The sequence below is a fragment of the Micromys minutus genome, assembly GCF_963924665.1.
Source record: "Micromys minutus genome assembly, chromosome: 10".
In the NCBI taxonomy this organism is placed as follows: domain Eukaryota; kingdom Metazoa; phylum Chordata; class Mammalia; order Rodentia; family Muridae; genus Micromys; species Micromys minutus.
The window spans coordinates 62,533,345-62,559,116 of NC_137979.1; the positions used below are offsets into that span (position 1 = coordinate 62,533,345).

The window sequence follows — 25,772 nt, forward strand, 5'->3', positions numbered from 1 at the left end:
AATCTCTGTAGTCAACCGTCTAGGGTCCTGCGGACCCACACTAGCCTAGCGCTGCAGCTTAACCCTTGCAGGCCCTGTGCTCGGACGCGAAGGAGGAGCTCACAAACTTTGGCTGCGTAAATAAAACCTCCGGCAGCAAGAGCACTGCGCCCAGGGAAGGGGAGGAATCTTGTCCCCCTCAGCGCCCGCCCGCTGCCGCGGCCCGGCCTCCACATCCTCTACATCCGCCCACATCTGGCCGCGGAGGGGCGTGAGGGGGAGGGGCCGAGGCCGTGTCTGTCGCGGTCCCCTGGGCACCCGCCAGGAAGGGAGAAGGGGGGCCAGCTTAGGTCGTGTGCCTGGGACTCTGCAGTCCCTGTAGAAGCAGCTCTGGTTCCAACCCCTCCAGGCCCAGTTTTGACAGGCGGGCGCAACAGCCAGTGCGGAGTCGCGGAGGCCGGCTGGGGTGCGGGAACCTGATCCAGCCGGGAGGCGGGGGCGGGGCGGGGGCCCGGGTGCTTGAGGAGGGGCCGGCGCCCGCCTTCCTCCCCCATTCATTCAGCCGACCGTGGGGGCCGAGGGGCTCGGGCGGCCAGCTCGGCACCGGGAGCGGGAGCGCGCAGGGCCCGGTCTCCGCGGGACTCCCTGCGCACCAGCCACCATGTCCGATCCCGCGGTCAACGCACAGCTGGACGGAATCATTTCTGACTTTGAAGGTGGGTGCCCGACCCAGCGGTTGCTTGGCGAGCTGGGCAGGAGCCTCCAGGCCGGCCTGAGACGGGACGGGGTGAGCATAGGAGAGGCAAGACCCCGGATGGCTCACCCTGGGCTCTGCGCTCCAGACCCCGCGTTGCCTACTTGGGAGAACTCCATTAAGGGGTCCTGTAGATGATAGACCATATAGTTAGGGACCACGCGTCCCCTGGGGATTCCAGGTTCACGCTGCCTGTAGGGTGTTCATCTTTTTATTGTTGTTTGTGTTTGCTCTGAGACTGTCGTCTCCTCGAGGGCGGGCTTGACTTCTTGGGAACAACCCCGGGGAGCGCAATTCCTCCCTGGAAAACAGTAGGTTTTCTTCTTTTGGTGTTCGCCCTCAGCTCTCACCAGCGTGGGGGTTAGTTCCCCTCCTCGGATCCAGTGGGAGGCCGAATCCTCAGGGTGGACCTTCTCCCCTCCCCCACGCCAGCTCCGGGGTTGGGGCTGAGCCCAGTCCCGGGGCTGGCAAGGGCTGCCAAGTTGATCGGCCGGCAGGCCCCATGCATCCGAGGGGATCTCAGCCCGGCGAGTCTCAGGGTCCAGGGTGGGATGTCCAATACCCCCAATCCAGGCCTGAAACACCTTTATCTGTCTGAGAGAGAAGAGCCTTTTGGGAGAAAGGGGGCCTGTGCGCTCACGCCAGAACAGTACTTTCGCCTCTTGTCCTGAGTTTACAAAGTGCAGATACTTGGGGGCCGTTTCCTCCAAGGGTGGGCCTGCCATCTCCGCCCTGGGCTTGCATGCGCGGGCTTTCCAGAGGCCTCGTGACTGCCACTGCCGGTGCCGTGGCCCCTAGTCCTGCGTCCTCCTCCGGAGTAAATAAAGCCAGTGGAAAGGGAGGCTTACACAATGGTGTCCCGCGCGCGTCTGGGGCTGGGTTTCCGAGGGGCGGGCCTGACTCTGCCGGGCCCGGAGCCCCCGCCCCTTTGAGGGGCTCTCAGGCAGCCTTAGGCAGAGCCCTCTGGTGGGCTGTGAGCGAGAGAGGAAGGGCCCCACAGAGTTAAAGACGGCCAGGTTTCAGGCGAGCCCTAGCTCTACATGTGACCAGTTGGGGGTGCTCCAGTTTCCATGACTGGAACCAGAGGGTTTGTCCTGAACCCACCTGAGGTCAGCCTTATCTCTCTGAGTTAGGTGACTAGCTTTGTGTCCGTGTGTGTGAGTGCAAAGCGACTGGGGTGCAGGTGGGGGGCAGGTGGCTGCTGATGCGTTGTGTATTGGCAGGTACAGGCTTTGAGGAGCCTGGAATAACATACTAACTTGGTCACCTCAGTGAGAACAATTTTTAGATTCCAGCCCTTCCATCTGTGCTAATACAAGGCAGGGAGTTGCTGCTTGGGGGACCTTGTGTCCCCCAACCACCTGGACCCCTTAGAGTCCATATGTATCCTGGGGTCCCCTAAACCTGTTTTGTGCTGTTGTGCCTTCTGCATGCCCCAGTGACTGTGGCAGCTCCTTAGGTTGCCCCTCTGTGCACCTCTCCTCTGCCCTGGAGCCTTTTATTCTCTTGGAAGTGCAATCTGAAAGTCAGCTGATCAGTTAGTTCCCTTCTCTGCAAGGTCTGAGCAGATGGAGGAGGAAGGCCTGGGGAGTGGGGGTGGGCTCTGCCTTTCCCGGGTCCTGATCTCTGTGTTTTCTCTCTGCTCTGGACCTAGGGGGCATTTGGGTGTCTGCTTTCATCCCTTGAGGAGTTGGGGATGGGGTTTCTGCAGAATGCTGCAGAGGTCTTGTTGGGGAGGGAGAAGTTTGGGAATTGTTAGGGTCTTCAGCAGCTGACTCCCTTTGCGGTGTGGAGGCCAGCTGTCCCCTGCCTCTTTGGTTTCTCTGTGTAACTCCTTACTGTGTTGTGCCCTCACTGGGCTGCCTCCCAAGCCAGCTTCTGGACCCTCAAATTTAGTCCAAGACAATGGCCTCATTGAGAGCATCCTGGTTTAGAGGTTGGCAGTCTTTAGGTAGCCGGGCCTCCTGAGCATGCTGCCTCCCTGTGTGCTAGTCTTCCTACTATGGACTCTGACAAGTTTAGCTGGGAATGGGGTCAGGTCTTTGAGTGCCCAGTGATTACTAGCCTGGGCTATCACTAGTGGAAGTGTGTGTGTGTGTGTGTGTGTGTGTGTGCACACGAATGCACGAACACACACACATGCACACTTGTGCACATACATACAAGCAAGTGACACTTATGCAAGAGAAGCTTTGTGCACTGGATGAACAGCCCGAAAAGTGTCCTCCTAAGTGTCCTAGGAATACTGAGTTGAGTTGGTGTGCAGAGAGGGTGTGCATGTGGGGCTGGACAGCTGGACGGATAGAGAGATGTGGGGTAGGACGGCTGGATGGATAGACGGATGTAGAGCGAATAGGACCCAGCCCAGCATGGGTAAGAGAAGCTAGCAGTATGAATCCAGGCAGGAAAAAAGTCGCAGGGAGAAGTTGGGAGAGGGGAGACCAGACCCTGAGGCAAAGGAGAAAATCTGATTTTAACAGAGAAAGAGGAGGGGCCTCTGGCAGGGTGCCACCTCAGGTCAGGGGCAGTGGAGATCTCTGAGTGAGATGGCTTGGAAGTTGGGCCATAAAGGGGCCAGTTTACAGTGAGTGCTCCGAGGGGTCCAGCCACAGAAGATAGGCGTTCCCCTAGCTTGTCGAGACTCAGCTGGAGAAGCATCCAGTCTTTGCTCAGGCTTCCTGCAGGGTGTGTGGGGCTCTGCTGGGTAGTTGGAAGAGAGAGAAAAGAGCCAGGTTGTCTACAGCCACTAGGGCCCGTAGTCCCTTTGTGAGGCTGGACAGACAGCCTCATGAGGCATGCATGCGCTCTGCTGAAAGGGTAGGACCTAGGTGCTCCCACAACCCCCACCCCGGGGAGTTCTGGCTAGCACATGGCTGGCTAGCTCTGAGCCATGTGTATCTCTAGGGGTGTTTATGTTTTGCTTTGTTTGCTTGCCTACTCCCAAGGAGGTTTGAAGTTAGCAACTGTACCAGGCAGGAACAGCCTTCCCAATGGGGCAGAGGGACATGGTCCATGATGGGGGAGGATTCCCAGGTTAGAGCGGTGTGATTCTGGGGCTGGAGGATCCAGCCTGCTGCTGTGTGTGTTAGAGTAGGTGTGCCAACTGGGCTTGGGTCTCAGTCTTGGTGGCCACGGTTTCGGACACTCATTTCTCCTTTCGTTTTTCCATCTGTTTCATTCCAGGTGTCCCCACATATTCCCACCCTGTTCCCACCCACCCTCACTGAACCAGGAGCCACATTGTGATCACACTGGATGGGATTCAGACCTGATTTCCCATCACTGGGGACTGAGGGGTGGCAGGACCCTCCAAAGACTTCTTGTGTCCAGAACCTGTCCTTAGGTTTCCTTCCTTCCTTCCTTTCTTTTTTTTAATACACTGTCACTGTCTTCAGACACACCAGAAGACATCAGATCTTATTACAGATGGTTATGAGCCACCATGTGGTTGCTGGGAATTGAACTCATGACCTCTGGAAGAGGAGTCCTCTTAACCACTGAGCCATCTCTCCAGCCCCCCCTTAAGTTTCCTTTCAAGGAAGCCCCCACCCACCAGTTCCATTCCCTAGGGATGAAAACTGGTCTCTCATTGTGCTGATTCAGATTTTAATCTTGGTAATCTCTCACCTGCCTGCGATTTCCTACTTTCTCACTCACTTCCCGACATCAAGGGTTTTTGAGTCATCAAGGGTTTTTGAGTTGACAGTACCGCCCACCCTTCCCCCACGAGGTGACTGAGACCCACTACTCTCTGAGACTGTGTGGCTGAAGGAGTCCCCCCTTTCTCCCTGTCAGCAGAAGCGTGGGGCAGCTGGATGGCATGTTCTTCCTGAACGGAGGCCAGATCTGTTATCACAAACACGGTTACAAGCCGGGTCCTTGTGTAACAAAAGCTGCTTCAAGTGCCAGCCGTTGGCCTCTTCTTCCCACCAGCATTAGCTGTAATCAGTTTTGTGCGCCCAGAACAATCCTGAGAGTCCTTGATGTTTGTTGAAACAGATCTGGCCCAGAAGCCCAGACTCTCCAGTCTGAATGTCCCCGAGTAGGTTCTTCTGCACAGGGCCCTGGACATCTGGTGGTCTCTTTCCTCCTCAATAGAGAGGTGGCCGAGAAATCAGGGACTTTGTAGACACCTCTGGGGACGAGGTGGTGGGGATGGCTGGATCCAGATGCCACTTTGTTCCCTAGAGGAAAGGTCTGTTGCTTGCAGGTAGCTGTAGACCTGGCCTCTTAATTGATGCCTGTAGGCCTTCTGTGTGAGGTTTCCAGCAGACACCTCAGGCTCCTGGGAATCAGCCTCTCTGCTGAGAGGGATTCCAGGGCTCTAAGGCTTCTGTGATAAAGAGGAGCTGGCCTCTTTTATAGATCCCAAAGCTTTTGACACCCTCAGCTCACTAGGTGAGCCCATTGGTTGTCCCTATGTGAGCAAGTTCACTAGACAGTAGACAGGGAGGGTAGTGACTAAGCACCCCACTGACATTACCTGGACCAGAGATCTAGCAAGAAGTGGGGCACACCCCCTTGGGGGGGGCGGTATCAGTCTGGATTCCTTCCTGGGGCATGTCACATTTCAGGAAGGGTTTGAAGGAAGCGCTGTGGTAGAGAGGTGGTGGTGGAGTGGGGTAAAGGTGGTGGTGGGGTGGGGTAGAGATGGTGGTGGGGTGGGGTAGAGGTGGTGGTGGGGTGGGGTAGAGGTGGTGGTGGGGTGGGGTAGAGGTGGTGGTGGGGTGGGGTAGAGGTGGTGGTGGGGTGGGGTAGAGGTGGTGGTGGGGTGGGGTAGAGGTGGTGGTGGGGTGGGGTAGAGGTGGTGGTGGGGTGGGGTAGAGGTGGTGGTGGGGTGGGGTAGAGGTGGTGGTGGGGTGGGGTAGAGGTGGTGGTGGGGTGGGGTAGAGGTGGTGGTGGGGTGGGGTAGAGGTGGTGGTGGGGTGGGGTAAAGGTGGTGGTGGGGTGGGGTAGACGGCCACAGGGCATGCACCTGGTAACTGCACTGAGAAGTGGGAGGCCATGTGAGAGGTGCTTATCCGCTTGGCATGGTGCGAACTCAGCTCTAAGCTGTGACTGTCCCATCTGGTAGGGACCAGAAGAAAAAGCCCAGGTTCCATGTTATCAGCTTGCTAGGTCTGGGGGACTCTGAGCCTGGAGTGAGGATTGTTGGGGGACTTGGTACCTGGAAGAGGAGGCGTCTTGTCTTGTTCAGGCTGTGCTTTAGAGTCAGATTGACCTGTGTCCGAACCAAAAAGCACCGCCCACCTCCCAGGAGTGGTGTTCGCAAGGGGAACGCAGACACCTGCATTGTGTGCTTGGTGCAGAAGCCAGGGAGTTTCCCACCTGGTGATTTGTGGCCTCTGCATTTGCCCCTCCAGAGGGACAGGGTCTGACATCCTGGGACCAAGAAGACAGAGCTGGGTTCTCCTTTTCTTTCTTCATTTTCTATTTCATGCTAGGGCTCTGACTGTTGTTCCCGTGACCAACCATTTTTGTCAGTCAGGGAGGCTAGCCTGCTGCTTAGAGGGTCCGTGTTGACCCCTAAACCCAGGACAGAGCTGTGCCTCTCTGCCAGACTGGCCTAGGTACTCTCCTCCGGGCTCAGGCCCCCATGACAGTGTTGTTTGTGGTCTGCTCCTATGCTATATGCAGTGGCCGGAGGAAGGACACCGGGCAGCCACAGGACTTCGTGGGGTGCTGGTCTACAACTTGAAGCCTTAGTCAGCTTCATCTCTTTTAAGGAAGTATAGGAGAGTTGAGATGAGTCTGTATGACTCAGCCTGGCCTCAAACTCACAGCAGTCCTCCTGCCTCAGCCTCTTGAGTGCTGGGATCACAGACGTAAAATCCTTTTTCTAAGATGAATTGAGAAAGAATTCGTGTAGTCTCTCTTGACCAAGCCACGGGGGAAGGTTGGCTGAACAGTGGCTCTCTTTCCAAAGCCCTCTTGTTTTTTTCCCAAATTTGGAGACTCATAGACTTCTCTGCAAGCACAGTCTCATATGCTCAAGGATTTGTCATCTTGTTGGCTAGATAGCCCCACCAGTTGGCTCTGGACACCTCCAGACGCCCAGAGGGCATTTCTGGGCTCTGGCTGTTTAATTTGGTCTGGACAGAACCCGGAGGCTCCGTTCAGTCGGGAGCCAGCAGATGTTCTAGAAATTTCGAGTTTGTTGTCATGTTTTAAAGTGCCACTAAATCTCAAGAATTTCAGAAGGAGACAGAATGACCTTGTTTTCTCTAGGAAACATAAACTCACAGTACCGCCTTTGCCTTGGCTCCCTGGGAAACATGGGGGGCAGGGGGAAAAGTAGGTAAGAGTTTCTAGTCTCTTTCTTTGTGTCTTTCTTCCTTCCCCTCTTCCTCCTCTTCTTCATAAGAGAGGGAGAGAGACAGGGAGGGAAGGGGAGGCTTTGTCAGGGATTTATTTTTATTTTATGTGGATGGGTGTTTGCCTGCATGTTTGTATGCACACCAGGCCTGATGCTTGAGGAGGTCTGAAGTGGGTATCAAAGCTCCTGGAACTGGAATTACAGACAGTTGTGAGCTGCCACGTGGGTGCTGGGAACCAAACCTGGGCCCTCTGCAAGAGCAGCCACTGCTCTAACCATTGGACCATCTCTCCGGCATTGTTTGCTCTAACCATTGGACCATCTCTCCAGCGCCATTTACTCTTTTTTCTGTCACTGTTCCTGGAAATAACTCAGTCTTCCCTGGCTTCTTTGGCCTACAATCCAGGAACTAAAGGGCTGTGGTCCTAAGGACACAACCTTGTCTCCGTGCCCATATGGCTTACAGCTTCTCCGAGTCTAAGTCTTAAGGTTTCGGTGAGACCTTGAACATTGACCATCTGCTCCTTTGACTGCAGATACCCCACATCTGCTCCTGATCAAGGGTCTCTGGAGGCTCAGGCTGAACTTGCAATAGGGAGGATTGGGAATGGCTGTCCCTTGCAGCCTGGGTGGGACCTGGCTTTCTTCCCTGTCCCTTTTCACAAATGTCTTACCTCTGGGAAGCTAGAACTCCAGCACCCTCTACAACCAATGGCAGACTTTTGAACACGTTCCTGGTTTCAGTGCGGGGATATGAAGAGCTCATAGGCATTTGCAGACAGGCCAGGACAAGGTTCCAGAACCTCCCTATGGGAGACGACGGCTGAGGGAGCCTCTGAGAATGAGGGAAGTAGCCATTCTGGGTCCCAGGTGGACCTCTGGGAAGTCGACAGTGATCTTTGGCAGTTCCTGTCTCAACTTGTTTTGGTGGCAAGTGATCAGCAAGTTCAGCCTGAGCCCCCAGAGACCTTCAATCAGAAGCCACTGTGGGGCAGTTGCCCCTCCCCCCCATTTTCAGTGGCTCCAGACCATAGCTGCCAGCATCCTGGTGGAGTCCACACTCAGGGCAGGGTCTCACCGTGCTCCCTGGGTCCAGGAAGCAGGCGCTGATGGCGGACGCTGCCCCACTTTCCACGTGGGTGGGCAGCTTCTCTGAGAAGGGAAGGCCAGGCCCCTGCCCTCTGTCCCCTAGAGACAGATAGTATCTGCAGTATAAACGGACAAGTTTTCCTGGCTCCGCAGTCCCCTGCCCACTGTCCCCTATCATGGGTCAGGCACTGGAATGCTCTGAAAATTAACTGTGTTATGGGGTTTTTCCTTTGCAAAATGAAGCTCTCGGGTTCTCCGCTGCTTCTGCAGACCCGTGTGTGTGTGTGTGTGTGTGTGTGTGTGTGTGTGTGGAGGTGCCCTGGACCCCCACCAACATCAGGGGCTCCTGAAGCTTTGCCTGCTTGTGAGATCCAGGCTCTGTGCTCCACCTCCCAACCAGGAGGCCCACAGAACTGAAGGAAAAACTTGGGTTGAGGCGAGACCTCATGTGTGGAGCTTCAGCCACTGTGTAAGCAGCTGAATGTGTGAGTTTCAAGGCCTATCCTTCTGAAACCCAAGGAGAGACCACCGGCTAGCCAGCCTGCCTGCTTGTTTGCTTCCTTCCTTCCTTCCTTCCTTCCTTCCTTCCTTCCTTCCTTCCTTCCCTCCCTCCCTCCCTCCCTCCCTCTCTCTCTTTCTTTCCTTCCTTCTTAACTATAAAAGAAACCCCCTGGCCCTGGGTGAATGTAGACTGTTCCCTTCATTCCCATACCTCAGGCCTGGTACAACAGGGTGGAAGTTGAAGGCTAGGTCCTGGTTAGAGAGATTGGTTGAGGGACAGGATAGGGACACTTCTCTAACCTGAGGAACTTGTCTGCGGACATCAGATTAGGCTGGGGCTTGCAGCTTTCTTTCTTACCTCTCTGCCGTATTTAAATGAGGAAACCAAGCTCCTACAAACAGCTGCCCGGAGTCAGCTGTCAGGAGTGGGCTGGTTGGGTCGGGGTGCACGGGTGCGCGTGTGGGTGTGGGTGTGTCTGTCTGTCTGTCTTCCCACTTGTGTGTTCTTTGTCTCTCATCCATGTCCCGGCCCTGTCAGCTGTTTCATTGTGGCTCATAGGCCCGCCTCCCCATCCAGCTTAGCTTTCTGTCTTGGGGAGCAGGGTGAACCCTGCTGCTGAGCTGCGGGCAGAGGCAGGTGCTGCCTGGCAGACCCAGGCTGTCCGAGCATTTAACTGGCTGTCACCCTGTGCTGCTGAGACCTTCCTAGTTCCTGCCAGGCACTGCTGTCATAGTGTCTGGTGTGCCTTTCTCATCTGCCTGGTTCTTGGGTATGGTGGAAAACAGTCTGTTGCAGTAGTGAGTAGGGGTACCTAGGGTGTCAGCCTCTGCTTCAGTCTGTCTTGCATCCTGAAATAAGAGCCCTGGTCTCCTGTCAGGCTGTGTAGCAGGGGCCTTTGAAGACTTTTTACAGACGCCTCAGTGGACATGAGAACAGCCCACTCCACAGTGCTGGACAAGGCATTCTCCTCTCTGTACCTCAGTTTCCCATCTGCTGTGAAAGTAGACATATTTTCCTGGCTCCACATTAGGCCTAGAGGGACCACATTGTCCTTATTCCAAGACAGAAAAATGATCTGGAAATGAAAAGGAAGCTGTTTTTTTTTTTTTCTTCTTCCTTTAGTTTGAAAAGTATTGTGTGCCTCCCTTCTTGTTTCTCTGAACGTATCACCTGTGTGGGACACACACACACACACACACACACACACAAGCAAGTCTGAGGACTGAGGGAGTATGGGAAGTACCCAGTCAAGGCTGACTGGAGCGTCCAGGACACGGGGCCTCTCCTTGCAGGCCACAGCACAGGAAGTGCAATGGCTAGCCATGCTCTCCCTCTCTGGACGGTGACTGTCCGAGGAGGGAGCTGGCGGTGGCTTGGAGGATGGGTGTGTGCTGTGCTGTGCTGTTCGGAGTTTCCTGCTTTAGGGACGGGAAGCCCGTTTCTTTTTCCCTATTCAGGCTCTGGCTGTCGGCCTCGGGCAGTTTTGTCGACCTTGTGACTCACATGCTCCCTTTGTCCCTGGCAGTGCCCTGCAGGTAGCTTAGTCCTGGGTGTCCTTCAGTTTGTGATTGCCTTGGGAACTCTGACTGAAGCCCGACTTTGTCCTTGGGTCCTTGGGTGACTGCCGGGAAGCAGGGGGTAGGGCGAAGCAGGGGGCAGGGCGGGCTGCTGAGTTGGCAGCTGTGGGGTGCTTTCAAGGGAGGGATATTTCCAGAATAGTGTGGCCCACTGGGTTGGCATCTTATAGGATTACAGGAGGTGGGTGATAGAGCTGAAGCTTTGGGGACCACAGAAGGCAGGAGTCCCCAAATGCTGCCCCTCAGAAAGCCCCTGGGGTGTCCAGGTTCTCCCTTTTCTGACTGGGGACTGACGGTCTTTGTTTTATGTTCTGGAGGCCATTCTGGTGAACTGATGGAGTCACCAAATGGCGTATGTAGAGGACTCGGGAATGTGGGCAGCCTTGGCCACCCTGCTACCTGGAGAAGCAGGAGTGTCACTGCTGCAGTGAGTGAGATGTGTGTGTGTGTGCATGCCATCAGAGCAGCGTGTCTGCCAGGACTCTGCCATTAGAGTAGCATGTCTGCCAGGATTCTGCCAGAGTTGTCTGTCTCATGGGATTGTAGATCTTTTTCCTTCTCCTCCTCCTCCTCCTCTTCTCCTTCTCCTTCTGCACATTTTCTGCCTTGTGCTTAGGTGTTGTTTGTAGTCGGGAAAAGGCCATAGCCGTTATTTTTAAAGTTAATTTTCAAAAAGAAAAATAAATTTACTCAAACTTCTCTTTCCATTTGGAGGTCGAGGGCGCAGAGGTCTGGAGAGGGAGTCCAACCTCGAGCAGGAGAGCCAGGGTGCCAGAGCCAGGCCTGATCCTGACAGTTCAGGGGTTAAGTGCAGTGTGGAGTGGTTTACCTTTGTCCAGCAGTGAGGGCTGTTGGGAGCTACCTCTGCAGGCACAGTTTGCACCACAAGGAATGTGGTCAGAGTTAAAGTCATTCTGAGCTGGGAGGGTGTGCAGGGCTGGCCCTCTGCGTCCATCCCTGCTGAGCCTGTGTTGGACTCTAGAGTTGCTGGACCAGGTTAGTTCAGGAGCAAGAAGCGGCCTGAGCTGGTTGTAGATCTTTGTGCATGGCCGGAAGGAAATGGAAGGGCCCTGCCTTCTTAGGAACTAGGACAGAGGGGCCACTTGCCTGGACCAGGCTGGGACAGAGATAGGTTTGTCATCTCTCTCTCTCTCTCTCTCTCTCTCTCTCTCTCTCTCTCTCTCTTTCTCTCTCTCTTTCTCTCTCTCTCTCTCTCTCTCTCACACACACACACACACACACCAGACCACACATACACACACACACACCCCACATATACACCACACGCCCCACATATACATCACACACACCACATCCAGAGACACACAGACAGAAGAAAGACACAGACACAGAAACACACACATACACAGAGACACACAGATGGGGGAGCACATCCACACACAGACATACACCACACACATATACATACACCATACACACATACATACACCATACACACATATAGAGACTCACAGACAGGCAGACACAGAGACACACAGATAGATGGACAGACAGATGGACACATGCGCGCGCGCGCACACACACACACACACACACACACACACACACACACAGTCTCTCACACACACAGAGCTCTGGGCAGTTCAGAGTTTTTTGATGACAGAGGAAGACAAGGCTGAAACTTCAGGTTTTTTTTAGCTGAGAAAAGAATGGCCCAGCAGTCTGTGATCTCCTCCTGTCTTCCTTCCTGCCTCCACACCTCCCCAACACCCCCTTCAGGGGGCTTCAGGCTGGTGGGCCCGGTTCCTGCTGAGGCAGAGACTCCAAGGCAGTGTCTTGGGAGGAGGAGGAGGAGGAGGAGGAGGCATCTTTCTGCCTCACATCCCCAGGTTCCCAGCTGCCCAGTGCCTGAAGACAGGTCAGAGGTCAGGGGCTAAATTGCTGGGCTCTGGTCTGTGGACTGGGGATCCTGGATCAGCCAGATTGCTCTCTGGCACCTCAGGTTTGTATTTACTGTAAACAGCTCGGCATTGTTGCTGTTGCTGGTGCAAACAGATCTGAGGGGCCCTCTGCTGTGGTTAAGGCAGGGTGAGGTGCATCAGGGAGGGGTGAGGTGCATCAGGGAGGGGTGAGGTGCATCAGGGAGGGGTGAGGTGCATCAGGGAGGGGTGAGGTGCATCAGGGAGGGGTGAGGTGCATCAGGGAGGGGTGTATCAGTTGGGTGAGGGAGGAACTCTGCTAACTGCACAGAGGGGAGATACTGTTATAGAGCCAAGGAAGAAGGTCAAGTCCCTCTTCCACCAGTATTAGGGCATCATGCCCGCCTGTAGGGAGAGGGGAAGTCTTGTCTCAACTGAGGGACATTCTCCTGAAACCTTCGGTGCCGAACGATGGGATACTCGGTGACAAGGGAAGGCGGCTGGAAGCTTTGGAGCTGGGACTGAGTGGGTGTTGATGGCGAACAGATGATCAGAACAAACGTGTGAGACACAGAACCGGACAGATGGGTCCCAGGAGGCCTAGGAGAAGCTCAGCAGCAGGGAATGCAGGCACTTGGGTCTGCTGGGCTGGAAACTGCACCAGAGGCCAGAGTACAGCGGCAAGGATCTGTGTGGCAGGGTCCTCGCCTCTCTGAGGGGGAGCCTGTCACAGGAATCCCTCCTCTTCAGGTCATGGTGGCCTTAGAAGGCCTGGTTACTCTTGGCTGTGTAGGCGTGTCCTCTGCCTTTGCTTCAGTCTTCCTCCCTCCCAATGTTCCTTTCCTGTATGCACATACATGTGTGTGTGTGTGTGTGTGTGTGTGTGTGTGTGTGTGTGCATGTCTGTGCCATGCCAGAGGGAAGCCTGTGATAGTTGGTTTTCTCTTTACCATGTAGGTCCTGAGGATCAAATTCAGGTCCTCAAGCTTGTCAGCAAGCCCCTTTACCCACTGAGCCCTTTTATCAGCCCTTATGTTTCTTTTCTGTCTGCCTGCTCTAAACCCAGGATGACATCACCTGGAGATCCCGAAAGGCACTTGCAAAGGCCTTCATGGGTACCTAGGATTCTGATCTCTTCTTTGGGGATATACTGAGCCTGCCCTATATCCCTGTTTTCCGTATCACCGACTCTGATGCGGTCCACGTCTTGAAGTGGGCGGACGGGGGAGGGATGAGCTGTGGGGGAGCTGAGAGCTGGGCATTTGGTGACAGACTTTAGGTACCTCCTGCACCTGCCATGTGGAAGGGTGCTCTCCAGATGAACCCACCTACCCTCTTCCTTCCAGACCCTTTGTCCCCCTCCCAGAACTGCTTCCCTCTGAGGCCCCTCTGGTCCTAGCTCTGAGAGCTGGTAAGCTGGAGACCCTAGACTAGGGCCTGCTCCCACGAGGTTCCAAGATACAGCAAGTGTGTTTCCTGGAGTAGCAACTGCTTTGTTGACAAAGGGGAACCCCAGGGAGTCTCAGAAGGAGGAACCCCCTCCCCACTACCACCACCACACCAGACCCTGCCTAGCTTCCACCCCTGACTGCTTCATGACAGCTTCTTCTAGAATTTTCTTGGCATCTAGTTGTGGCCCCTTCTATTCTACACAGCGAACCCTTTTACCCCCCCCCCCCCCGCAGTATTTCCGTGACCCTCCTTTGCTGAGTCGTTGAGGCTAAACAGAAAATAATCCTGCCCCATCCTCAGTTTCAGGGGAAGCTATCCAAGCTCGGCAGACTGGACGCAGGCGTGTGGTCCCTGAGGGTCTGTCCCCACCTCCAGGCAGCTGGGTGAACATTGGGTCTGACTGTCAAGAGCTGGCCTCTGACCCCTCCCCTTGCTCCTGGGTGCTACTCTGACCGGAGCCTGAACTCTGCCCCCTGGGGTCACTGTGCCCTGTAATTAGGCCATAGCTCATATCTGCCTGGGCCTCAGGCCTCAGCACAGTTCCATCTGGAACTCTGTCCAAGATGGCTCATGTGATTAATGGAGGGCCCCACCGGGCTGAGTGGCCCCTGGTATTAAATGCCTCTTCTCCTTTATTCTTTTTCTTCTCACCTTTAAAGTGCCTTTTGAGATTTTCCCATGGTGTGTGGAGGGAGGAGGGAGGGTTTTCTCTATTCAGGCAGGTCAGGACTGGTCACTACTCATGTATCTAATGACCGGACCTAAGACAGAAGGAGGTAACAGCTACACCAGGCAACTCGACTCTGAGACCTGACCCCCACCTAGCAGCCCTTTTCTCTGCTGCAGAGAAGATGCTGACCTCAGGACTCTTGGTTTTCCTGGTCCCCAGGAAAGTACCCAGGCTAACCATGCTGGGGAGGGAGGGAGGGAGGGAGGTCCCTGACAGGCCCGTATTGGCAGGCTGCCCGGCCATCACTTCATGGAGGCTTCCTGGAGTGGCCCCCATCTGGAGGATCATGGGAAATGAAACCCATGCAAAACCTCAGAATATGGGAGATCAATGTTTGGGAAGTTGGGGACCCTCTGCTGAGTTGGATGGTGGGGAGCAGATAAACTGTCAAGGTGAGTGGGGTGTGCTGGGTGTTGGCCTCGAGTTGGACTCTTTTCTTTCTTTCTTTTCTTTTCTTTTCTTTTCTTTTCTTTTTTTTTTTTTTTTTTTTTGAGGTCTGCAGCCCCCCTTCTGCCTTCATCAACTGCCTTTTAATTGGGAACCCTTGATCTGAGGGGACTCAGAGGTCACATGATTCCCTCCCCAAGGCCAGGAGCATCCAGACCTTCCTTCGGAGACCTGTCCTGTCTATTGCGTATTCATTTCTAGATGTGAGCACAAGCCCATAATCCCAGTGCTTGAGGGGATAGAGGCAGGAGGCATGAGTTCAAAGCCAGCCTTGGCTGCATAGTGAATTTGAGGGCAGCCTGGCAATATAAGACCCTGTCTGATAAACAAAAAACAAAATCAAAATACCCCTCTGTCTGTTTCTGCTCACTGTTAGGAAGAGTGGCCTCCTTTCCCCCACCCCTGGCCTCGCCCAAACCAGGAAGTCCTTCCTCATATCTGCCCCACATCTTCTCAATTTCGACCTGTTTCTTCAAGCAGCTGCGATACCAGGTGTGTTCAATTCCCATGGCTGTAATTCAGCAAAGAAGAAAGGGAGACTTGCATGCTGCAGCCCTGTTTATGGCCGAGAATGACCCTGGGGCTCTAAGCAGGAGGGGGCCAAGGTGGGAGGTTGGAGGCAGCAGTCTAAAACTACACAAAGAGGGCCTTCACTAGGACAGCCTCCTTGAGAGGCCTCAGGCTTTGGAAGAAGAAAGTTGGAGGTTCACTGGGGCAGGTATGGGCTCGGGTCCCCCATCAGTTTTGTGTAGAGGTTTCTTATATTCCTTTCTGATGGGTCTGTGGCGTTGTGGGGAGGCTTCCTGAAGTCCTTTTCTTCTGTGTGTAGGGGGGAGGGGAGAGGGAGGGAGGGAGGGAGAGAGAGAGAGAGAGAGAGAGAGAGAGAGAGAGAGAGAGAGAGAGAGAGACCTGCTGCAGGCAGAGTGACTCTATAATTTACTACCCCACCTGGAACTCTGGATTCTAACGGGGAGCCATGAGTCTGTCAACAGCGTGTTAGCTGGGGCTTCCAGACTGCACGTGAGGATGGTTTGACAAAGAGGGGGCTTCACCCTCATCTCCACCTCGCTGACGAGCCAGTCAACAGAAGGTGTCACTGTGCACAGGGCGGGATAGCGGACGCTGGGTAGGAAGTATGGTGAGGGAGAGAGAGAAGCAGGAACATATCCGTGGCAGCCTTTCTTCTCTGGATCTGCAAGCCAGGACTGAGAGGGGGCTTCAGGGTCCACAGAAAGCCAAGAAGCCCAACAGGATGGCCTGGCGGGCTCAAGACCCCTTTTCTTTCCCTCTCCTTCTCTTCGGAGACAGAGATCACACTGTGAAGGTCTCACAAAGGCTCCCATGGAGCTGAGCCCAAGCCTCCGGTTCCGTTTTCTGGGCTCCAAGGGGACCTTCATTTCTGGGGCTGCTGTAATCAGATTTGGTGGGGCTTCCCGCCCTCGTAGAGTAAGTATTCTCTCAGAGATGTGTAGGTCAGCAGTTCCAGCTCAGGATGTCTGTGGAGTAACTACCTTCTCCAGGCCCAGAGGGAGGGAAAGACCATCTGTCCTGTGCCTCTGCCGGCTTTGGTAGCTGCCTGCAGTCTAAGGCTTGCATCCCTAACACTCTGGTCTCTGCCTTCACATGGCTGTCTGTGTGTTTTATCGGGTTTATCTCTATCAGCCATGAGATTTGTCACGGGTTCAGGGCCTACTCCAATCCAGGGCAACCCTTCAGCGCCTCACTTTAACCATAATGGGAGAAATTCTTCCCGGATAGGGCCACAGTTCTAGGTCATGGGAGGCAATGCATAAAAATGTATCATGTGGATGAGCACTGCTTCTCTCCTTGAGCCTTGCCCACCCAAAGCAGGAAGGTGGATTTGGGTGAACCACAGTGACAAGGTCTGGGTAGACTCTAGACGGGTGAGCCTTTCACTGGCTGAACCCAGGTACCACTTCATCTCACTGCTGACAGGTTTTTCCAAGGAGAGGCCAACACAGTGAAGTTGGGGGCAGGGCACCTAGGGAGAGGCCAGTGGTAGAGTCTAGCAAGCCCGTACAAAACCCAGTTGTCTGGGATCCCGAGCCTACAGCTGCCAGGGCGCTGCCTGTCTTCTGTGTCCTGTTTGAGGGACCAGGGCTTTCCAAGCTTTGTTTTTGGGAGGAGCGATTTGGGCACCCTGTGTGCTGGGCTGAGATCCTGTGCCCAGCTCCTCCGAGCGTTTGTTCTTTGTTTCTCTTCTCAGAGATCCAGCAGCAGGGATGGGATGTTTCTGATCTCCTTCGCAGGGTTGTTTCAAAATGTACCCAGCGTGCCTTTGGCTTGTGATAGGGGAACTTGAGGGCTCAGAATGATCTTGGCAGAGGAAGAATTCTCCCCCTCTCTTTCTCCCTCCCTCCCTCCCCCTCTCTCTATAAAAGATTTATTTATTTAATGTATGAGTACACTGTAGCTGTCTTCAAACACACCAGAAGAGGGCATCAGATCCCATTACAGATGGTTGTGAGCCACCATGTGGTTGCTGGGAGTTGAACTCAGAACCTCTGGAAGAGCAGTCAGTATTCTTAATCAATGAGCCACCTCTCCAGCCCAAGAAACCTCTTTCTAAAGTCACCAGAAAGTACCATATGCAGCCAGACTTGGTGGTACACACGCTGGAGGGGGCTGAGGCAGGAGGACCACCGAGACTTTGAGGTCATCTTGGGCTATATACAGTGTAAGCCTCTGTCTCAATGAACCAAGAGGGGAGAGGAGGAGGGAGAGAGGAGGAGACAGCACAGAGTTAACCCTTTGCTTCAGCAGAATGGCCTTCTCCGGCTTTGTCCTTGAATCGCTTCCCAGGGGTCAGTAGATAGAAGTATCCTGCCTTTTCCTCACCCAGAGATGCAGATTGGATCTTTGTGAGTTCATGCTTGTTTTCCCGAAGGCAGGCAGAGAGGATCATGGGACAGAACTCTATGGGCAATGACCTCAGTGTCATGATCCCTGGCCTCCATCTGTGGACCACATATACAGATAAGCCGGGGGTAGAACAGAACCCTTGGCCAAGCTGGAGCCCTGGGCAGAGGTACTTTCTTTCTAGGGTCTGTCTGCTGGGTCCAGCAGGGCCTGGACGTGAGGAAGGTGCTGGGGGAGGGGTGGCTCTCCTGAGGCGGCAGCTCCTGTTTTCTCACTTTCCTTCCTAGCGCTGGGTGGGTTTGAGGTCTCCTGCTGGCACTGGAGGAAGAACTTCCTGTGTTCATTTGGACTTGGCCTGGCTTTGTTGTTAAATAACCACGTGGTTGTTGGTAGGGATGGCTGTATACAGACTTCCCGTACGGACTCTACTCGCTGGGACTAATTTTAAGTTCTTCCTTTGGGGCCTTTCTGCTTCCTGAAGGTGCATTTCTCCCTATGTCTCCCATCTGTATCCTCCTCTTGTCCTAAGCCTGCTCCCCACCCCCTTCCTGACTCCCTGACCCCCAGTAGCTCAAGCCTCCAAAAGTAGCTGCTGAGACAGGGACCCAAGGGGAGATGGTCACTGGGGTCTCTGTGTTGGGATAGGACGGAGGAGACAAGGCCAAGGAGGCAACAGAGTCCAGCGTGTCCTGAGGAACCATGAGGGCTGCAAACTGGTCTCCAGAGAAGTCCTGCCTCAGAATGCTAAGAGAGCTGGAGGGTTGATATTCCAGGGGCCTCCTTCAGGTCCCAGGCAGAGGCAGAGGCAGGCTACCTAAGAAGAGGCCAAGCCCTGTAGGGTGCCTGAGCAGCAAGTGTGGCCTCAGGTGGGGAAGAGGTGGGTCACCTGTGGAGACACTCAACCTCAACATGGTTAGACCACAACAGTGTCGGATCACCTCCTTTGCCACTGTCACCGCATCATGCGTGTGACAGCCACCTTGCCACCGAGCACAGCCAGGTGAGGTCTGGGGTTTCAGAATACAGAGGTTCATTGTGGCCCCAGCACTGTTTGGTTTGAGTGTTCAGCTGTCAGCCTTGAATGAGGCTCACAGACTGGCCTCAGGCCACAAGGGGCCTTTGCTCTGCTTGTTCTTTCTCTGAAGGGTGGGAGCTGCTGCCTCCAGTTTGGGATGAGTAGGAAGGTAAGGCCTCCTAGCCAGCCCCAGCTCTGCCAAGGCCAAGGCCTTGCCCGCTGCCCCACCCCACTCTTTCCCAGAGTAAGGATCTGGGCGTAAGGCCCAGTTCCCAGAGGAGCCCGCGAGCAGGACAGCACGCTTGCAGCCAGGGGAGCCTTCTGGTCCACCACCCACCAGCTCCTCTCCAGACAGGTGAGCTGTTCCCAGCGGGTGGACAGCCTTCCTCTGTGGCACCATCTGTCCTATGCCCTGGGTGGTGGACTCTGCCTTCCGTGTGGCTGGCATATGCTGCGGTTCCTGGTCCTGAGTCTGACCTCAGGGAGAACCTGACTTGTGGCTCTATGCTGTTGGGGGCTGTGCGAGGCACTGTTTTGGCCTCAGGGTCTCCATTTCCTTACAGGAGACTGGTCTCAGGCTGGGGCAGGGCTTTCTCTGGTCTCCCCTCCCAGAGCAGGCCCTATACAATCCGTGCACCAGGAAGTGTTCGATCTGGTTTCAGGAGCCAGTAGAGGTTCAGAGGTTCCCGCTGCCTGCGGTCAGAGCAGGGGCCTTAACAATGGTCCCCTGTGCTTGCTACATTCCTTCTTAAACAGGCCCAGACCCAGGCTGCCCAGGCTCAGGCCCCCCACGGGTTCTGGGGAAGGAGGGTTTACAGCTGGGCTGAGTTGCTGGCCTTTTTGTGTACAGGCTGAGGCAAGGTGTTTGAGGAACCAGGGGAGGGACTTGTGCTTTGGGAAAGGAGTGAGCTGGGAGGTGTGTGTTCTCTTGCATGCAGGTCAGCTTGGGATTGTGTGCAAAGTCCTCTAGATCCACCAGAGCTTTATCTGGCAGGGTCTTTGAAACCCTGCCTGTGCGTGGATATTGTCACCATGTGACGTCACACGTGGGACCCGAGTCCTCTTAATTGCTTCTCCACCTCATTTAATTTTTGAGACAGGTTCTCTCATTTTGGCTACACTGGCTGGCCAGAGGCTCCGTCCTCCTGTGGCTGGACACCGGCACCGGAGCTGGAGATGGCGGCCACTGCCCCTGGCTTTTACATGGTTTCTGGGGATTATAACTTAAGTCTTCATACTTACAAAGAAAGCTTCCCCCAGCCGGTGCTGGATGGGGGGACTCACCATTCCACTCATCCTGAGCTTGAGGCAGTGACTGTCACCCTCCTGTCTCTCAGTCTGGGGTCCTGGAAGTCTCAGAGACCCACATTCACGACCAGCGCATTAGGCCTGGGGCAGGAGGAGTTGATTTAGAGCACCAACTGGCATTCCATCTAAAGAGCCATTCCTGAGCCGTACAAGCATCTGTGTACCGACTGCACGGGGAGCAAGGACCCTGTGTATGCGGCTTGTATCCTGCTGTATTTAGTAAATAGCCTCGGCATTTCTCATCTTCCACGATGTGATCCCGATGAGACTCTGGCGTCCCCGGTGGCATTTTGGGTGAAAAGGGGCCAGGGTGGCCTCCTGCTGTAAGGGCTAGTGGCACTTTTTTAGCTCCTAGGGTCAGCATGGAGACCTATATGTTTGGTGTATAATAGACCATAGTTTGGGGTGCTCACTGGGGTGCTCTGGCTGTACTAGCTCCGACCTGTGCCTTCTCTACCTAGCCAGTCACTGGGATTTGCTATGTAGTCAAGTCAGGGTCAGACGGATGCCCTGGGCTGAGCTACAGTGTGATACATTGTATCATCTCGCCTGGCTCCATAGAGGAAGGGCCTGATGACGTCACACCACTCTGCTCCCCTGCGTCTCCTGTCTCTCCCGCGTCTGTCCCAGGCTGTTATACATCAGTGTTGGTGACAGGATGGGGACATCCATTCTTAGTTCTGGGTTTTAATTTAAGGTGTCACTAAAGCTGCACTCTATCCAAACACCCCAAAGGGAGGGTACTTCCTGCCTGTCCCAGCAGCTGTGTCCCGAGACACTCAGATAGCCTCTGGATCTAGCTCTTGGATGATCTTACGCCTTTCTCTCTCAAGGACACAGCCTGGTGTCCCTCCCCAGTCAGGGATATTCTTATCTTTATTACAGGGGTGAGGCCGGTTTCCCACTAGGTTCTGAGGCGTTAGCACTGTGCAGATCTTTTTGTGGGGGGCAGTTTTCAGAACCGCTGCATAACCTCTGAAGAGAGTGGGGGCCCCTTGGGCTGGGTAGGATTGAAGGCGATGCCTCCCTGCGTCCGAGGCCCATCCTCCAGGCCCCATGCCCACAGTGAGAAGCCTGTGGCCATGCTGTTAGAAGTTAGTGAGGTTATTATGGTGGTGCTGTGAGCTGGCCATGCCTGTGAACACACTCCCTGAAGCCTGTAGCCTGTGGTGTGGGGAAGAAGTGTGTGGACAGCGTGGGATCCAGGAAGGCTGGAGAGAGCCTGGCTTGGGATCGGATTCTTCTTCTGAGGAGGACAGGCACTTATCGGGGATGGTTCTGAGCCAAGGCAGGCACTCCCTCTGTGTACGTGTATTGTATAGATAGCCAAGGACCCAGGGACCTTGAGACCATGGGTGACTGAGGCCTGTGGATACGGTTTGTTCTGCTCATTTTGATTTGTGCCAGCACTCAAAATTAGCATGGATGTGTGGACTGTTGGCGGAACCACAGGCAGAGACCAATCACCATTGCTGAAGGTGTGGGAGTGGGGGTGGGGGAGGGGTGGGGAGGGGTGTGATTGCAGTTTATGATTGGCCCAGGGCTTTGATCCCTTCTTTGTCCTCCAGAAGGAAAGGGGTCCTGCTCCAGTCTGGGGAGCCAGGCACCAGGAGCCTGGGCTTCCTCTGCCTTTCCTCTCTGAAGCTGTTGTGTTAACACAATACAGTCTTGCCTTTATCAGAGCAGCAGGCACCTGCTTTCGAGGCCTGTTAGGAGTGGGCCTGTGAGCTACTGGAGAAAGCTAGATCAGATCGAGGTGGGGAGAGCCTTTGGCACCTCACCTGAGACTTTAGCCACTCCTCCCAGCCATTTGTAAGCAATTATATATATATATATATATAACTGAGGGGGTGCTACCTATGTGGCTACAGGGGCACCATCATTTATTCTAGGTGACACCTTCCTAGTGTGGCGGCTTTGGGGTCACTCCATGCTTCTGTGGCTGTTGCTCACTTGTGCTTTGTAAATAAGCCCAAGAAACTCACCAGTTCCCCAGGGGGAGCTTTGGAGTCATTCATTCATTCCTTAGGAGACGTAGTTAGGTCTCCCACTGACAAAACCCGTGGGTGTGGGTGTGATGCACATTCAGGGTTGACCTCCGTTGTTTTTGAGTGAGGGAAGAGGCTAGGTTGCTTGGACAGCGAGTTCTGGGGTCTCACTGAGCTTCATTTCCTCGGCAGTGGAATTACTTCACTGACTTGAATTCTTCAGTGAGTGGCTCTCGTCTATGTCTCTAGTCTTCTCAAGGAAGTTTGGTACTGTAGGCCTGAGGGTGTGTGTGTGTGTGTGTGTGTGTGTGTGTTTGCATTTGGAGAAACCTATGGCCCTGGAGCTGTCATCAGGGTTTGGGCCAGCCTTTAGTCCTTCTGTGAACAGGAAGAGGGAGGACATTACGGGGTCCCATGAAACCTGGGTTCTGGGGCTGGGGGAAACCCTGGATTGTCTGGAGCCAGAGCTGATGGATGTTCCTGCCATGTGGGCCCTTCCGGCTCTGCGTCTGCCTAACCTAAACAGCTGGTGTTCGTTTCACTGGTGGCCGCAGAGACAAGAGGCTGGAGGGTTCCTCTACATCACCCTTCCGCTCCTCTGGGAGTAGTCAACATGGCTGAGTAGAAACACCGGGCCTCAGGGTAGGAGCAGGGCTGCTCTGTACCCTACACATCTCAGAGGAATAGATTTGACAGGTCAAGACTGACCAGGTCTGTCAGGGAGCGTGTGCTGAGTGTAGGGACCAGATTGTCGAGGGTCACAGAAACCGATGCTTTGTGTTTGCTTACCATTGGGTGAGGGGAATAGTATTCTTTTAAACATTACATTTATTTAGTTATGTGTGCATGTGGGTCAGAGGACACAGGTCACTGCTTTATGCACTAAACTGTCTCGCTGTCCAGGTAGGGTATAATCTTTTTTTTTTTTAATGTGTATGTGAGGGTGCTGTAGTGAATCTTTGCACACCGTATGCATGTAGGAGCTCGCAGAGGTCGGAAGAGGACATCCGATCCCCTGAAACTGGGTGGTTGTGAGCAACCATGTGGGTGCTGGGAATTGAACCCAGGTCCTTTGCAAGAGTAGTGAGGACTCTTGACCTCTGAGCCAGCTCTCCGGCCCTAGGAATGGTATTCCTTATAGCACAGCTATTTCGGTATCTCGGGATGTCACCATGTCAGGGTGCTGTGCTCTCTTGGATAATGGTGTCAAGGGAGGAGAGGAAAGCCACAGGAGACAAATTCCACAGTCCTAAGTTTGGGTCTTGGCCACGAAGATCAGGGGAGGGGCTGCAGTTCTCTTTGGCCAGCCTTAGGAGTGTCAGGTGCTCTGTGGGAGATTCTAGGATGAGCTTGTCTCTCTCATAGCTACCACGTGCAGGCCGAAAAGGGAGGTGGCTTCCTCTTGAGCCCGAGGCCTCGTAGCTGGTACACCTTTCTCTGTCAGTTTGACTATGTTGGGTATTGATCCAGTGTTTTGTGTCTAGTAGGCAAATACTCCACCACTGGTCGCTCTATCCCTCGTTCTTTCAGGGAAAGGGTTCTCAGAGTTACTTGAGCTTGCTTTGAACTTGGTCTGTAGCACAAGCGGGCCTTGAACTTGAAATCTTTCCTCAGCCTCCCAAGTAGCTGGGATTCTCCACTTGCCTTGGCCTGGCACCTTTGCCCTTTTTAAACGTAGAGAATGCCACGTAATTCCAGGGCCCCTCTGCCAGTGTGCACACCACAGTTGCTCTTCTCTCTATCTTCCAGCCTTAAAGAGATCGTTTGAAGTCGAGGAGATTGAGCCGCCCAACTCCACGCCACCCCGGAGGGTCCAGACCCCTCTGCTCCGAGCCACGGTGGCCAGCTCCAGCCAGAAATTCCAGGACCTGGGGGTGAAGAACTCAGAGCCTGCTGCTCGCCTTGTAGACTCCCTGAGCCAGCGCTCTCCCAAGCCTTCCCTGCGGAGGGTAGAGCTGGCAGGGGCCAAGGCGCCTGAGCCCATGCCTCGCCGCACGGAGCTCTCTATTGACATCTCCTCCAAGCAGGTAGAGAGCACAGCATCAGCTGCCGGGCCCTCACGGTTCGGGCTTAAGAGGGCCGAAGTCCTGGGCCATAAGACACCAGAACCTGCCCCTCGGAGGACGGAGATCACCATTGTCAAGCCTCAGGAGTCAATGCTCCGCAGGGTGGAGACCCCTGCCTCCAAAGTTCCTGAGGGCTCTGCCGTGCCTGTCACCGATGCAGCCCCCAAGAGGGTAGAGATCCAGGTGCCCAAGCCAGCGGAGGCACCCAACTGCCCGCTCCCGCCCCAGATCCTGGAGAACTCCGAGGCTCCGATGTCTCAGCTGCAAAGCAGGCTGGAGCCCAGGCCCCCTGTGGCTGAGGTCCCATGTCGGAACCAGGAAGGTGAGTAGCCCAGCATTGGGTCTTCATGTGTTCTTGGGATGGGACCTTGCTGGTGTGTGTGTGTGTGTGTGTGTGTGTGTAAGATACACACTTCCATGGAGATGGGAAAAGACCTGGATGTGTAGACTTGTGTCCCAAGGCTTGAGGCCACAGCAAGATTCTGCAGTTGAGAGACACCTGTGGAGTACCAAGCTCCTTCGGTGGCCGTTGTCATGTGATCCTGGGCACATATAAAGTCTAAACATCTGGAGAGTAGCTTCCATGGCGCTTGGAACAAGCCATGTTGTGGTCATTGCTAGGTGGGCAGGCCTTCTGGGATCCAGATCTCAACCTTGAGGAACCGCAGCCTGAGTGCCAGCTGGAGGCCCAGAGCCGAGGATGGGGGAGGAGGGACGTGAGTCCTCCTGAGGTTTGCACTGGAGTCCTCCTGTCCTGCTGTCTCTAGTCTGGCCTTTCTCCCTACATAAGTAACATTTCACTGCTGAAGCAAAATCACCCCAGGACCCACTTAAGGAAGGGAGGGGTTTGCTTTGGCTCTCGGCTCCAGGGGACGTAGTCATCATGGTGGAGAAAGCAGGTTGGCCGTGGCATGTCCTCAGTCGGGAAGCAGAGGGTGATGATCACCACTGCTGCTCACTGGTTTTTAATTACTGTCATTCATTGTAGCGAAACATTGTAGCCAACATACGTTGGCTGCTGCGGTCACTTTAGTGGACATAGCTCAGTGCTGCTAAGCACATCTAGGTTATGCCACAAGCACCACCTCTAGAAATTTCCAGAACTTTCCACACTAAACACAGAAACCCTGTCTCCCATGAAGCAACTCCCTATGCCTCCTTCCCTGGGTCCTGACCGCCCTATGCTTCTTCCTGTGTGAGGCTGTGCTACTCCGTTCTCTCTGGCTTACTTATTGAGCTTTTCACAGTGGCCTCCGTGTTCATATTGGACTGTGTGTCAGAACCTGATCCTTTAACAAACCGAAACGTAGCATCCACAGCAGAATGCTTTCCCCTGGAAAAGTGCTGTACCACTGAGCTGTCCCGGTTCAGGCAGAAAAGCAGTTTGTCCACTGATGTACCTCAGGCTGGCTCCCAGCATTTGGCTCTTGTAAACAGTGCTTGCGTTGTGGGGATGTACGTGGCTTTTTAAGCCCCCTTTCTTTGATTCTTTAGTGGTTGGTGGACTTGGGACCAGGCTGGGGTGAGGATGTGGGGACCTGGGGCTCAGTGTCTTGGGTGTCAGATGTCAGACTGCAGTAACTACTCAGGGATTCATGAACCTATGAAGGGTCCTTCCAGGTCTGGGTGTGTGTCTGCGCTTCTCTTTGAGTCCTAAACTTGACCCTGTTTAGGGTTGCCCAGACTGAGCGTCCAGAGCTCAGGTGGGGGGCACAAAGGCCCTGTGCATTGCTGAGTAGAGAACCCAGTGCCCAGTGTTCCCTCCACAGAGGCTGATTGATCTGGGACC

General features: G+C 54.5%; 1 protein-coding gene across 1 annotated transcript in view; it reads left to right on the forward strand.

The window, feature by feature from the left end:
* Positions 1 to 442: 442 nt before the first annotated feature.
* The window catches only part of SEPTIN9 (septin 9), a 90,859-nt gene continuing 65,529 nt past the window's right edge, over positions 443 to 25,772 (forward strand). The window contains exons 1-2 of the mRNA XM_080922873.1: positions 443 to 695; positions 23,667 to 24,305. Coding sequence (XP_080778999.1) covers positions 641 to 695; positions 23,667 to 24,305 — 694 coding nt within the window. The 5' untranslated portion in view covers positions 443 to 640. The remainder of the gene's footprint in view (positions 696 to 23,666; positions 24,306 to 25,772) is intronic.